Genomic DNA, 14,942 nt, shown 5'->3' with positions numbered 1-14,942 from the left:
CAAAACATATTTCACAAACGTCACGCGGGTGAGGTGGATAGCACAATTGCCTTACACGCATGAGGTCGCAGGGTCAATTTCAGAGCCGCGCCTGAGGGGCTCGTGAGTCAACATTTACTGTCCTTTTTCCCAAACCCAAGGCGCCTTGAGATTCCCACTTTTCACCTCCACCGCTGATCCCATCTCTCCCCATCCCGTGCCCTTTAGTGTTGAGGAACGGACAGCTTGCCCGCATGTTCCCAATTTCAAGTATGTCACGCCTGACGTTCAGCGTCGAGGCCCTGTAAAGTAGCAGGAGCGTCGATGCAGAGCGCTGCGAGAGAGAGAGAGAGAGAGAGAGAGAGAGAGAGAGGAGGTGCTCATGACTTCCAGCGTGAAGGTACTCAGCTTTTGGCGCAGCCCATTCGGCGTTCGGGTTCTCATCGCTCTAAAGGAGAAGGGTGTTGAGTATGAGTATATTGAAGAGCAGGACCTATTGGAAACTAAGAGCAAGCTGCTCTTAGAGTCCAACCCTGTGCACAAGAAGGTCCCCGTGCTCATCCACAACGGCAAGCCCGTTTGCGAGTCCCTCATCATTTTGCAGTACATCGATGAAACCTGGCCTTCACATGACAACAATGGGTTCCTTCCACCGGATCCTTACGAACGCGCCGTCGTTCGTTTCTGGGCTGATTATGCCGACAAAAAGGTAGATTGCTGCCCAAATATACATTTGCAGGGTTCCTAGCAGTTTTAAGCTACCGGTCTGTGGTAAGAGGATCATAGGGGCTTGCTTGTTAGACGAAATCTTCCTATAATTGTAGCTTGGCAATGTACTGAGGCATGGATTATTGTTGGGGGCCCAGGTGCCCGATCAGTTGTATTGTTTTGGGCAAATTTTGGTTCTTTAGGCAAGTATTGCGACAAGGCCCAAGGCTCAAGGGTGTGGGGCCAAAGTCCAACCCTCCCATGCTGCAAAATCTCCATTCGGGCCTTTCAATTTTGGTATCCTAAGCTCTTTTTTAGGACCCCTCTTTTTCTCAATGTGTCGTACTAGCTTTGGCTTAGTCCATTTTATAATGTGCTTACATCGGATTGTACTAGCGTTGGCCGTGTCAACCTTGATCAGAAACAATGTTGCAAGTGAACCTCGTGGGCATTATGCCAGTCTAGGCTCGCAATTGGTCATTGGATAGGCTTGGTCTCCCTAACAAAAGTACCTTATAGTCATGTTGGCATTGCATGCATGATTGTATTGCTGGCTGTGGATTGCAGTAACTATTAGATAGTAATATAGTCCTGAAGGGAAGCATTGGAGGTATGCATGGTTCTTCTTTGGCAAAGCAAGTTAGTTTCACACACACACACACACACACACACTTATATATTTATATATATATATATATATATATATATATATATATATATGTAGGTATGTACACACACACACACACACATGCATTCATATAATTCTCCAAAAAGGAGCCGTTTATGTGATAATTGATCTTGCACAGATTTTTGAAGCAATTCGTCTTATTTTAAAAAATGCTGAGGGAGAATTGGTGGAACAAGGCAAGAAGATTATGAAAGAGAGCATGGCAACACTTGACAAAGCTTTGAAAGATGTTGCTAGAGATGGACCTTACTTTGGAGGCAAGAACATAAACTTGGTGGACATTACCTTGGCCTCTTACCTATGCTGGATTGAGACCCTGGAGACATTAGGAAACTTCAAGTCATTGGAAGAGAGCACTTGCCCACACCTCTGTGAGTGGGCTAAGGTGGTGGTCCAACATCCGAGTGTCAAAGAAGGCCTTGCTACGATACCTGCTCAAAAGGTCCTTGAGTCTGCTCGCGAGTTAAGGAAGAAATATTTTGGTATTTTAGAATGAATATCTTCCTCTAGCAAATCCTGGTCTTTGTGGAGTGAAGGAATGGAAAATCCATATCTAGTACTAGTTGCCAAACTAGTCAAAGATTATGAATGCATGAAAGAATTCATCTATCTCTCACTCTTGTTGTTGCATATAGTGCTCAAGTTGATTCCAATAAAAGAAGTTGTGAGTCAAATATCAAATCTAAGGAGTATTGTTACCCATGACACTTATCAAAACTAGCATTGCTTCAATTCGACTCCAATTTTGTAATACAAAGCTAATATATTGTAGTGAGACCATGAGGAAGTGTACCAATTATTTTAATAATTTGATCATGTTAAGACTTCTTTAAAATTTAGGGAATGTTTATATGCTTTTGAGCAAAATGGATTTTGTCTGATTGATTAGTTGTGATTTGATTGAAACATCCGCCCTTCTCAAACGTATTGACCACATTGAGCTTTCCAGGTTTATTCTCCTACTTGCTTAGTGGCACCTAAAAGGGACTTTATGGCTCTATGCAAATCCCCTCAAATATGTTATAAGAAATCAAACTTCAATCAAGATAATGTAGCCTTGTCAAGGTTTCTCTTGAACTTTTTGCTTCACATATGATTCCTTGCCCACATTCTACTATTTTATCGTAAGTCCAATCCTTGGATTTCAATATTTCTTCTTTCTATTTTTGATATGGTTTTTTTGACTAATTCATGAAAGCCTATAGCTCCTCTCTAGCCTAGTGCCATAAATCAAAGAAAGGGAGCTAGCAGGTTTCAATTTTCCTTGTTTGAGAACACGAAGAAAGGTTGTGTGGGGGAGAGAGGCGATGCATCTTTGCAGCGGACCAATTTAAGGCTGATTTTTGCCACAGTTTCTTCTTAGTTCTTGTTGGCCCTGCTTTGTCAGTATAGCCTTGCCGTGGTTCAATGGAGGATGGCACCACCTATGACACTACTACCATCGACACCATAGCTACAATCGCAAATTGCTATCGAAATTACTACTTGGCGCCGTTCTTTGGTTTGGTCTTCCTTCGAAGCCCCTTTGCACACTTGTGGATTTTTCATTTTGTTGGTTTTCTCTCCTCTTTCTTGCGGATTTTAAATTGGTTTTGTTTTTGTCTATTTGTCAACAACATTTTTCTTTATTTACCGGTTTGTTGTTTGTTTTCATGGTTTTCCCTTGCTTCAGGGGGTGAGTGTTACTTGGTTTTTACATGTTGTTTGTTCCTTTTGCATTCCATACACTTGTGACGTGCTTCTGGGTGTGTGAATCTTGTCTTATTAGTACTGTTTCTATGTTTTCTTCTTGGTTGTTTTTTCTCGTCTCGTCAGTATGGTTTTTGTATTTTCTTTTTTGTTGTTTTTGGCTTTCTGTTGTCTTTTTTCTTATTTTTGGTTCTATCTCTCTCTCTCTCTCTCTCTCTCTCTCTCTCTCTCTCTCTCTTTGCTTCTACTGTTTTTCCCGGGCTCTGCTAAGCTTGGTGCTCTACTCTCTCTCCTAAGACTTCTACTTCGTAGTCACTTTTAGGATGGCTTTAGGGTTTCCCTTCTTGTACACTTGGAGTTCGCTTAATTAGTTTTGGATTACAGGAGCCACCTTTAGTAATTGGACTATTGTCTGTAGTGCTCAATCTTTGTCAAAGATTGAGCTTTGAGACGTACACCAAACATGGAATACATGACAATCAAGAATGGCCAATGATCTCTCTAGAAACTTGTTAACTAATGTCATTAATGACTGGAAAATAAAATCCCATTCAATCGTGTTGTAAACTTTGTCAAAATCAATTTTAAAAAAGATAAACTCTTGATCACTATCATGTGCAAATTCAATGGCTTCCCACAAAGTGATGATAGCATCAAGAATAAATCTACCCTTTATAAAAACTTCTTATTCTGGCAAAATAATTTGATGCAATATAGGACTCAATCTTCTAGCTAAGGCCATTGATAAAATCTTATACATAGAAGTCATACAAGGGTTATATCTCCAACTATCCAAGTCCTCTTTTTCCCCCCTTTTATGTATGAGCTTAATGACTCCTGTGTTTATAGAGGTGGATAGGGCTCCTACCTTTAGAGCCTCCTTCCATAAGGACAAGAGACATGGCATAAAAAATTCTTTATATATTTTAAAAAATTCATTTGGAAAACCATAAGAACCAGGAGATTTCCCATTTTTAAGAGCATCAGTGAAGTCCATCAACTCCCCCTTTGTTAGGGGCTAATCATAACTTTAGCTAAATGCTCAGGCACACTTTTTTGTCTTGCTCTCGCAATAGTGGATCTGGAATGTGCGAGGTCAACCCCTCTTTGTGAAGGGGAGTCAAAAATATCAGTAAAGATGTTTGTAGAAGTCTTAAGGTTGTCCTTATAGTTTTGAGATCTGACCATCCTTTTTTTAAGCAAAGGAATGAAGTCTTTGACCTTCTTCTTTTTAAGAAGGTTGAACGTATGTTTGTCAGGCTTATTGATTTTACATGCTCATGAAAATTCTCTTGTTCATAGGACGGAAGATGTAGCAATCAGAATCTCTTTCTCTCTAAGCTTATATTTTAGCTCACATAAATTGGGAAGAGGAGGACTATTGGCGTCAGAGAAAGATTCAAGATCTTCTATGTATTTCCTTATCATCATCCTTTTTCTCTCCCTAATGGCCCTACCTTTTCTTTTGTATTCAATGAGCAGTCTTTGCGTATCCCCAACAGCTATAACCCAAGCTTCAAAAGATGACCCATTAGTGCTTAAAGTTGAAGAAAACATGTTCTCTACTTTTCCTCTTACAATATCAAGAGAAAGAAGTGTCTGATCTACGTGTGGCCAGTCTGCCTTGTACACACATTCTTCCTTTTACAGCTCAAAAACAAATGGCATATGATCAGACAACAAGATAGAGTTATCTTTGAAATAACTTATCTGCCAATAGTGCTGAAGTAAGTTAGAGCTCATGTAAATTCTATCAAGCCTTGTTGCTCTGTAGCATTCCCCCATTTGTTTATTGTTCCATGTAAGTCCTTTTCTCTTAGAGATGTCTACAAGGTTGAGCTTGTCTTTTGTCTGATTCAGCCAAATGGATTTTTCATCGATTAGTTGTGGTATGATTGAGGCATTCCCCCTTATCAAACTTCTTCACCACATTGAGATTTTCAACTTTATTCTCCTTCTTGATTAGTGGAACATAAAAGGGTCTTATGGCTCTATGCGAATCCCCTCAAATCTGTTAAAAAAAGCAAACTTCAATCAAGACAATTTAGCCTTGTCAAGGTTTCTCTCAAACTTTTTGTTTGTCATATATGGTTCCTTGCCCACATTTACTATTTTATCATCGTAAGTCCAACCTTGGATCTCAATATTTCGTCTTTCTATTTTTGATATGGTATTTTTGACTTATGTATGAAAGCCTATAGCTCCTCTCTAGCCTAGTGCTATAAATCAGAGAAAGGGAGCTAGTAGGTTTCAATTTTGCCTTATTTGAGAACACGAGACTGCAATAAAGAAAGATTGTGTGGGAGAGAGAGGTGATGCATGTTTGCAGGAGGTCCAATTTAAGGCAGGTTTTTGCTTTGGTTTCTTCTTTGTTCTTGTTGGCCCCGGTTTGTCATTATAGCCCTGCCGTGGCTCAATGGCCCTAATGACACTACCACCATTAACACCATAGCTACAACTGCAAAGTGCTATTGAAATTACTACTTATGGTTGTTCTTTGGTTTGGTCTTCCTTCAAAACCCCTTGGTGCATTTGTGGCTTTTTCATATTGCCGGTTTGCTCTCCTCTTTCTTTGTTTGTGTCTATTTGTCTACAAAATTTTTCTTTTCTTGTTTCTTTTCATGGTTTTCCCTTGCTTTGGGGGGTTAGTGTTTCTTGGTTTTTATGTGTTGTCCTTACCTTTTGCATTCCATACTCTTGTGACGTGCTTTTGGGTGTGTGAATCTTTGTCTTTTTTTTCTTTTTTCTTTTGAAGAAGGTAGAAATGTATTAAAGTAAAGAAAAAAGGAATACAAAGGTCCCACAGGAAGGGGGTGGGACAACCCCAAGTCTATGAAAAATATTACGACAACTAAGACATTTTATATATGGTAGAATGATAATACTTAGGGACAAAAGTAATCCAATGCTACCATCTATAGTAACCATCATGATGCAAGATGCATTGGAACCTTCAGGGAGAGCATCTTGTGCTTTGCTACATAACCTGAGAACATATTGTTTAAGCTCAAACATAAGAAGCCAACTGGGGTATGATGAGGAATGCTTGAATATAGAGGCAATTCTTTGGATCCAAATATACCATAGTATAAGACCTCTCCAGATATTCCATAGAGGAATATCTAGTCCTTTGCAGTTTCCCTATAGGAGATCTTTGTATTCCACAGCTTGAAGGTTGAGTTGACTAGTTGTTGCCTGCACAACCCTTATTACATTTGCATTACTTCTATAGATGAACCATAGGTGAGCACAATCTTGTATAGTTCTACAACATCTAGTGCATAGCCCATCACTGACACCTGCTCTGAGAGCTTTCTCCCCACTCCAAATACCTTGATGCATGATTAGCCACAAAAGAGTGGAGTGCTTGTTTTCCAAAGGAAAGGCACATAGACCTTTGAATCTGTAAGTCCAGTGTTAACAGATCCAAGTGACTCTCTACAACTTGTTTAATATTTTCTTTATCTCTTCCTCAACACCTTCCTTGGGGAAAAATTGCTTAAAGGTTTCAAACGCAATGCTTTTCAATTTGTTGGTTGTCTGCATAGTACCCTGGTTGGAACTCTTCCTTGACATCATTTAAAAAGAGAGAGAGGGATTGAGAATTCTTCCTGTATCTGCATGTCAGATTTGACTTACCTCTGAGCCATTAGATTAGCTTAAAATCTGATTCCAGCTTTGTGACACTTGTGGGATCTCTTGCAGAGAGTGGGATCTTTACCTGCAAAGAACCCAAAACATACACATAAAACTGAGATGGTTAGAGTAAAAATCTTGGGAAGGTTTCTAGTTGGCCTTGATGGAGTCCTAGGCCTTCCACATCCTGCAAGCTAGGTTGGTACCCATGGGGTGTATAGGAATTGAGAGCATGATTTCCCTAAGTTGGAGGCTAGTCCAAGCTCAATAGTTCAAACATTTGAACTTGTGAATGTATCTCTTGAGGAGAACAACGAGAGAGCTACCCAGTAATCTTTGGAATCTGAAACTCTGAGTATCCATTTGGCAGCCATCCTGGTGGAAATCCTTTCGAGGTTGAGAAGTTCTAGGCCCCCTTGTCTTTGGGTAGGTAGCACATGCCCCATGGGACCTTTCAGATCCTACTTTGCTCATTGTCATCTCCCCAAAGGAAGTTTCTTGCTAGTGATATGATTTGTTTTAGCTAGTACTTAGCTAGACACCAACAAGACAAAAAGTATATAAGGGAAGGTAGCAAATAATGATTCAAAACAAAAGCTCTGGTTGAGGTAGAGCTTGAATAATTACACCAATTTTATAGCTTTTGTTTGAATTTGGAGACCACCCATTCCCATATCTAAGCATATGTAACCTTGAAGCCCATTGGTATGTCCTTGGGAAGCCAATGAAGCAATGTCCTTGGGAAAAAGAGAGTTAGTATCATTTGCAAACTATTGCAGAACCAGGTCCTTTTCCATACCAGGAATTTTTACACCTTTCAGAGTGCCCCTATACAGGGCATCATCCAAGAGCATCAGAACAAATGGCATACAAAAGAGGAGCAATGGGGCAGCCCTACCGTATGGATCTTTTTAGAGGAAATACATCAGATAGTTCCCCACTTATGGCTACTCTGGCATAGGCATTGCCAAAAATAATATGAATGCATTTGAAAAAATATTTTCCAAAACCAATGCCATGTAATGATTGGTTGGAAAATAAAATCACATTCAATCCTATCATAAGCTTTGTCAAAACCAATTTTGAAAAAGATAAACTCTTGATCACTGTCCTATGCAAATTCAATGGCTTCCCACAAAGTGATGATAGCATCAAGTATAAATCTGCCCTTTATAAAATCTTTCTGTTTTGGAAAAATGGGTTGATGCATTATATGACTTAGTCTTCTAGCTAGGCCAAGGAGAAAATATTATAAACATAAGTTAGGCAACTTGCAAGTGATAGGTCTCCAATCACTCAAGTCCTCTTTTTCCCTCCTTGTATGTATGAGCTTAATGACTCCTGTGTTCATAAAGGTGGATAGGGATCCTACCTTAAGAGCATCCTTCCATATGCATATTTAAAAAAAATTCATTTGGATCACCATCATAACCAAAATATTTCCCATTTTTAAGAGAATCAACTCCCCCTTTGTTAGGGGTTGATCCATCACTTTAGCTAAATGCTCAGGCACACTTTTTTTTTCTTGCTCTAGCAGTTGTGAGGTCAGCCCCTCTCTTTGGGGTGGAGGGAATAAGTTTGCAGCAGTCTTAAGGTTAAGGCTTATGAGTTTTTGAGGTATGAACATCCTTTTTAAAGAAAATGAATGAAGTCTTTGATCTTCTTCTTTTTTTAAAAGTTGAACATATTTTTGTCAAGATTATTGATTTTACCTTCCCAAAATTCTCTTGTTCATAGGATGGAAGATCTAGCAGCCAGAAGCTCTTCCTCTCTAAGCTTAGATTTTAGCTCACATAAATTGGGGGAAGGAGGACTATTGGGGTCAGAGAGAGCTTCAAGCTCTGCTATGTCTTTCCTTATCATCATCCTTATGTTCTCCTTAATGGCCCTAGATTTTCTTTTGTAGTCGGTGAGCAGTCTGTGAGTATCCCTAATTTCTATATCCCGAGCCTTAAAAGCTGACCCACTATTGCTAAAAGCTAAAGAAAAAATGTTATCTACTTTTCCTCTTACAATATCAAGAGAAATAAGTGTCTGATCTATGTGTGGCCAGCCTACGTTGTACACACATTCTTCCTTTTGTAGCTCAAAAACAAATGGTGTATGATTAGACAGCAAGACAAAGATATCTTTGAAACAACTTACCTGCCAATTCTCCTAAAGTAAGTTAGAGCTCATGTAAAATTTTTCCATCCTTGTTGCTCTGTAGCATTCTCTTGTTTGTTTATTATTCCATGTAAGTCCTGTGCTCTCAAAGATGTCTACAAGGTTGATCTTGGTTTGATCCCTTTCCCACTTCAACTTCTCATTACAATTGATGGTAAGTCCTAGCTGCTTCCATATGTCAAAAGAGGATTCCACCATCTTAAAGTCCCCTGCACAAATGTAAGGCCTTGACAAATTTGACAATTCCTCCCAAATTTTTTCTCTTTCCAATGATGAATTTGAAGCATACACAGAAATGAGGGAGTAGTTAAATGCACTGCAAAGGGAGACAACCACCCAATTGCCCCTTTCTGAGGTGTGAACTTGTTGTACAAGCCCACAGTTGTTGCAACTCCTCATCCATGCATATGGTTAGTACAATGCCAATTGTAACCAGAACCTAGCCTTTGTAGGTTACAAGTCAGGTTAGGACCAGTAACTTTGAGTTCTTGCAAAAAAATGAAGTTAGGCTTAAGGTTAGTGTCTAATATCCCCTTTTTAAATATATGAGCTCTGAGAGGATCAGTAAGCCCCTAGCAATTGAAAGTGAGTGCTTTGATATGTGGGTACTTCATTGCTTGCTCTTTTTGGCAGGTTTAGCAAGGGTGACTAAAGATCTGGTAGGGTCCTTGGAATTTTCTTTCTTCCTTTTAAAAGAAAATTGAGGGGCCATGGGTAGTCTCTCTTCTTCTTCTTGTGTCATACCAATATCCACTGATTTTTCATATTCACAGCGTAGCTGAGGCTTTGCTAGATTATCCTGCTCTTGCAGTTAAGTTTCAAAAAGTTCTGTATCATTTTTACTTTGTAGCCTTAATCTAAGTGCTAGGCACATAAGCATCCTCGGAGTTTGAAGTATCAAGGGAAGAGAGACTCCTTGCTTGACTTGAGGGACTATCAAGAGGAGATGGTGCCTTTTGTCCATCTACGATATTTTGATTATGTGTGGCACTAGGTGCTGGGACCTTTTCCCTTTTCTTCCTCCTCACTTTTTTAAGTGTTTTCCTTCAGATCTTTCTTGTTAGCTTCCTCTTCTTGCAAATCATAGCTTAAGGGTCGAAGACCTCTTGCAACAGAGGGCTGAAACTATTTATATTCCTATTGGAAGACTCTTTGGGGTTTCCAGTACTCTTGGGATTGTTCCTCTTTTGAATTGGTTGGAAATTATCTTTGCTTTCTTGTTGTGGCTCTTCTTACGGTGTGTTGGGTTCGAGATCTGGGAAATCTTTTATAAAGTGTCCCTGCCTCATACATTGGAAGCATGCATTAGGGATATTCTTATACAAGACCATCTGAAGGTGAAGAAGATTCGCAGCAAAGTCCTTAATTGGGGATCATTTGTAGACATGTAGTAGTGTTAGTGTGTATACGCGCTTCACCAGGGGCACTTTTCTCCCACTGGGTTTTTCCCCCTGGACATCTGGTGTGAAAGGACACCTTATCTCTTAGGGTTTCATATAAGCTTTGTAGCTCTGAGTTTGTATACACATTATTATTATTCCAATACAAAGAGAGAGACTACAGAGATCTCGTACACAAGCTCTGTGTCTTCTCCTTCTCCATCTTCTTCCTACTCTGAGTTGCTGTCTTCCTTCTGTTTCCTATTTCATCATCTTCAACAATTGGTATCAGAGCGAGGTGATTTCCAGAGCCTCTACTTGCGTTTTCGCGTCCGCGCGCGCAATCGCAGTTTTCAGGCAGTTTTCGGAAAATTTGTTCGTGGGAGCATCCTCGACGTTCCGGGAGTATTCTGAGCAGGTGACCTGAGGTTTTACCCCCCTTTCGAAGCCGTTCGAGCCCTCAGAATTTTGTTCTGAGCAGCGTAGCAGAAGTTACTTTTCGGAGGCGTTTAGATCAAGAGGGTGTGCTTTTTGACAGATTTTCTTCAGGTAAACAGTTCTTTTGGGAAGCAGCTTGTCTTAGCTTTGTGCTGAGATTTTGTGTAGAGTTTTGCTTGGATTGGAGAGGAGATTTGTGAATCTCTTGGAGGTTCTTTTGCTCTCTTGTGTGCATCTACAGTATGGCTCAATCTACGGAGAAAGAGATTTTTGGTGCGTTTACATCCGAAGACAAATTGGATGGTACCAACTATTCTCTTTGGTCTTTTATGGCCAAAAATGTTTTGGTTGGTAAAGGATTGTGGGATTATGTATCTGGAGATGAAGTTCGTCGAGGTAGCATTGCACCTGCCACGCCTGGTCGTGGTGCAGCTGTTGGTGCAGGACCCTCACAAGTCACTCCAGAGCAAAAGAGATGGGATACTAAAGATGCACAGGCTATGGCTGTGATTGCCTTAACCATAAAGAGGACAATCACACCACATATCAGATCTTGCAGAACTTCTGAGGATGGTTGGAACACTCTGCAAGCTATGTTTGGAGGAAGAAACGCTGCCAGAATAGAGTTTTTGAAGAAACAACTTGACAAAATACAGATGGACGAAGGTGACGATATTGTCGAGCATCTTACAAAAATCAGGGATCTTAAAGAGCAATTGCTTAGCATTGATGAAGTGATTCCAGAGAAGGACTTGGTTTCCAAAACACTCAATTCACTACCACCATCTTATTTGACTTTTCAGACTTCTTTGACTCTGTCTTTGCGAGCTAATCCTGACCCTCTTCATTTTGAAGAGTTAGTGGCTTTGCTATTGCAGGAGGATCAATCACGTAAGAACAAGTCTTTATAGGTGGATGGTATGGATCATGCTCTTGTTGTACAGAACAAAAACAGGGGTAAAGAGAGTGCTCATCACTCCAAGTCTGGTGCAGGACAGTCTTCAGAGAAGTCTAAAGGTGATTCAGACAAGTCCAAGAAGAAAGGTAAATGTCACTACTGCAAGAAACCTGGTCACTACATTAGTGAGTGTAAAAAGCGAATTGCTAAAGAAAAGAAGAAAGAGTCAAGTTTGGTTGTTTCAGCTTCTGGTGATTCTTCTACAGCTAAAGAAGAGTCTGCAAACTTTGTGCAGGATTCTTATGCTTTTGTAGTATGTTCAAATTTTTCTGCTTACAGTGTTGACAAGACACAAATGATTTGGTACTTTGATAGTGGTGCATCCAGGCATATTACTTCAAGGAAGGATTTGTTTTGTTCATTGGATGCAGCTTCAGCAGGAAAGAAGGTGACATGTGCAAATAATGCTTCTTATCCAATCAAAGGCGTTGGTAAGATTTTGATTACCATTTCAGATGGTTCAGATTTATGCTTGCCAGATGTCTTATATGTTCCAGGGATCAAGAAGAATTTGTTGTCTGTATCCTCTCTTGCAAAAAATGGTCTTCGGGTCATTTTTGAGGATGACAGATGTGTTGTACGAGATCGAGAGAATGGTTATTCTCTTATCACTACAGGTACGCTGGAAAATGGACTATTTGTGCTAGATCGTTATGAAAAGCAGATTCAGGTATGTATTGCAGAAACAAAGACTCAGGCCATGCAGGATGCTGAGTTGTGGCATGCTAGATTTGGGCATGTTGGTTATGGCAGTTTGATGACTTTACAACGTCATAATATGGTGCATGATTTGTCTTTATTGGAGATGCCACCAAGACATGTATGTGAAGGTTGCGTTCTTGGAAAGATGCACAGATTTGCATTTTCGCAGGATGGTTCAGTTAGAGTGACACGAAAGTTGCAGCTTGTACACAGTGATGTATGTGGTCCTATGAGGACGCCATCTATAGGAAACAGCCTTTATTTTGTGACCTTCATTGATGACTTTTCCAGGTTTTGTTGGGTGTATCCACTCAAAGCAAAGTCAGATGTGTTTGCAGTTTTTCAACATTATGTCGCCATGGTTGAAAATGAAACAGGTTGCAAAGTACAGACTCTTCGTACCGATCGAGGAGGTGAATACATGTCAGGTGCATTTAAGGATTTTTTGGGAAAGAAAGGCATTAAACACCAATGCACTATGCCATACACACCACAACAGAATGGTGTTGCAGAAAGGAAGAACAGGTCTTTAATGGAGACAGCTAGATGTATGCTCAAGGCTAAGAGTTTGCCTCATAAGCTATGGATGGAGGCAGTTGCTTGTGCAGCACATGTTTTGAACAGGTGTCCTACTCGTGCCTTGAAGACCATTACTGCATATGAATCTTGGTATGACAAAAAACCTTCAGTCAGTTATCTTCGTGTTTTTGGTTGTCTTGCTTATGCTCACATCCCTCAGCAGTTACGTGGAAAGCTTGATGATAAGGCAATCAAATGTATATTTGTGGGGTACAGTAGTGGAAGTAAAGGTTATAGACTTTACAATCCTGCTACAAACAAGATTTTTGAAAGTCGTGATGTAATTTTTGCAGAAACTACTGCTCAACCTATGGTTGCTTTTGATGTACCTCATATGCAGACACATGATGTATTTGAAGGTTTGCTTCCTTCTTTTGTGGAAAATCAAGATTCACAACAGGTTGATAATCTTGATCAATCTTTTGATCAGCATGTGACACCTCATGATGTAGAGGAAATTGTGCGTGAAGAGCAAGAAGTTCTCAGGGAAGAAAGAACCTTGCCTAAATGGGTTCAGAAAACTTTGCAGGATAGCAAGTTGGATGCACCGTTGCCACGGAAAACACGTGCTGGTACTACTTTTGGCAGAGAGCAAGTAGATTTGGCTTGCTTTAGCACTCTTTGTGATGCAGATGAGCCTGATTCATTTGAACAAGCTTTAGAGTGTGTTCAGTGGAAAGATGCTATGCAGCAAGAAATTGATTCTATTCATAAGAATCATACATGGGATCTAGTGGACTTGCCTACAGGTAAAAAGCCTATTGGTACAAAGTGGGTTTTTAAGGTAAAAAGGAAACAAGATGGTACTGTTGACAGGTACAAAGCAAGGCTTGTGGCAAAAGGCTATGCGCAACAGAAAGGCATAGATTATGATGAAACCTTTGCTCCTACTTCTCGTGCGTCCACAATTAGATCACTAGTTGCAATTGCTGCTCATCATGGTTGGAAAGTGCATCAGTTGGATATCAAAACTGCTTTTTTGAATGGTGATTTGCAGGAAGAAGTTTATGTAAGTCAACCAAGTGGTTTTGTTGTAAAAGGTCAAGAGCAAAAGGTATGTAGATTGCGTAAAGCTTTGTATGGTCTCAAACAGGCTCCAAGAGCATGGTATGAGAAGATACATACTTATTTGATTGGCCAGGGATTTCAGAATAGTCCAACAGAAAGTACTTTGTATGTCAAAAAGAGAGATGGAGTTCTCATTATGCTAACACTTTATGTGGATGATATGCTTCTTACAGGCAATACTACAGATGAAATTGAAGCGTTTAAAGATGCTTTGAGAAAAACCTTTGAGATGTCTGATCTTGGTTTGCTACATTATTACTTGGGTATTCAGTTTGTGCAATCAGAGGATGGCATATACATGTTGCAGGCAAAATATTTGCATAAAATTTTGGACAAGTTTGGTATGCAAAATTGTAAGCCAATCTCTACACCCGTAGAAACTGGATCAAAGTTGAGCATGCATGATGCTGGAGAAACTTTTGATGTACATACTTATGCAGCAGCGGTTGGTTGCTTGATATATTTGGCAGGCAACACTCGTCCAGACATTCAATTTGGGGTTTCACAAGCAAGCAGATTTATGCACAGCCCAGGTATGCATCATTGGCAGGCTGTGAAGCGCATACTTCGTTACCTTTCAGGTACCCCTAATCTTGCCATGTTCTTTCCAAGGGGGGATATGTATGGAAAGCACAGTTCTATGCAGCTTCTTGGTTACAGCGATTCAGATTGGGCTGGTGATTTTGACACACGACATTCCACAAGTGGCAATTGTTTTTTCTTGGGAAATGCATGTATATCTTGGCTAAGCAAGAAGCAACCCACAATGGCTACATCAACTTGTGAAGCTGAGTACAGGGCAGCTTTCACGGCAACAGTTGATTGTGTATGGATACGCAGGTTATTGGCAGATCTTTGTGAGTGTCAACAGGCACCCACTACCATTTTCACTGACAGTCAGAGTGCTATGGCAGTTGCAAGGAATCCAGTATTTCATGCAAGAACAAAGCAC

The 14,942-nt window shown here is 40.2% G+C and overlaps 1 protein-coding gene across 1 annotated transcript; it reads left to right on the top strand.

The window, feature by feature from the left end:
- Positions 1-257: 257 nt before the first annotated feature.
- Positions 258-2,155, top strand: LOC147445460 (glutathione S-transferase U22-like). Its single transcript, XM_086524983.1, has 2 exons — positions 258-688; positions 1,494-2,155. Exons 1-2 carry the CDS (start codon positions 362-364, stop codon positions 1,869-1,871), a joined length of 705 nt encoding a protein of 234 aa, XP_086381109.1. The 5' UTR covers positions 258-361; the 3' UTR covers positions 1,872-2,155.
- Positions 2,156-14,942: the final 12,787 nt, after the last annotated feature.

The sequence above is a fragment of the Adiantum capillus-veneris genome, chromosome 12 (assembly GCF_014529385.1).
Source record: "Adiantum capillus-veneris isolate H3 chromosome 12, ASM1452938v2, whole genome shotgun sequence".
NCBI lineage: Eukaryota > Viridiplantae > Streptophyta > Polypodiopsida > Polypodiales > Pteridaceae > Adiantum > Adiantum capillus-veneris.
Note: the sequence above shows the minus strand (reverse complement) of the source record. Positions and strands in the feature narration are given on the sequence as shown.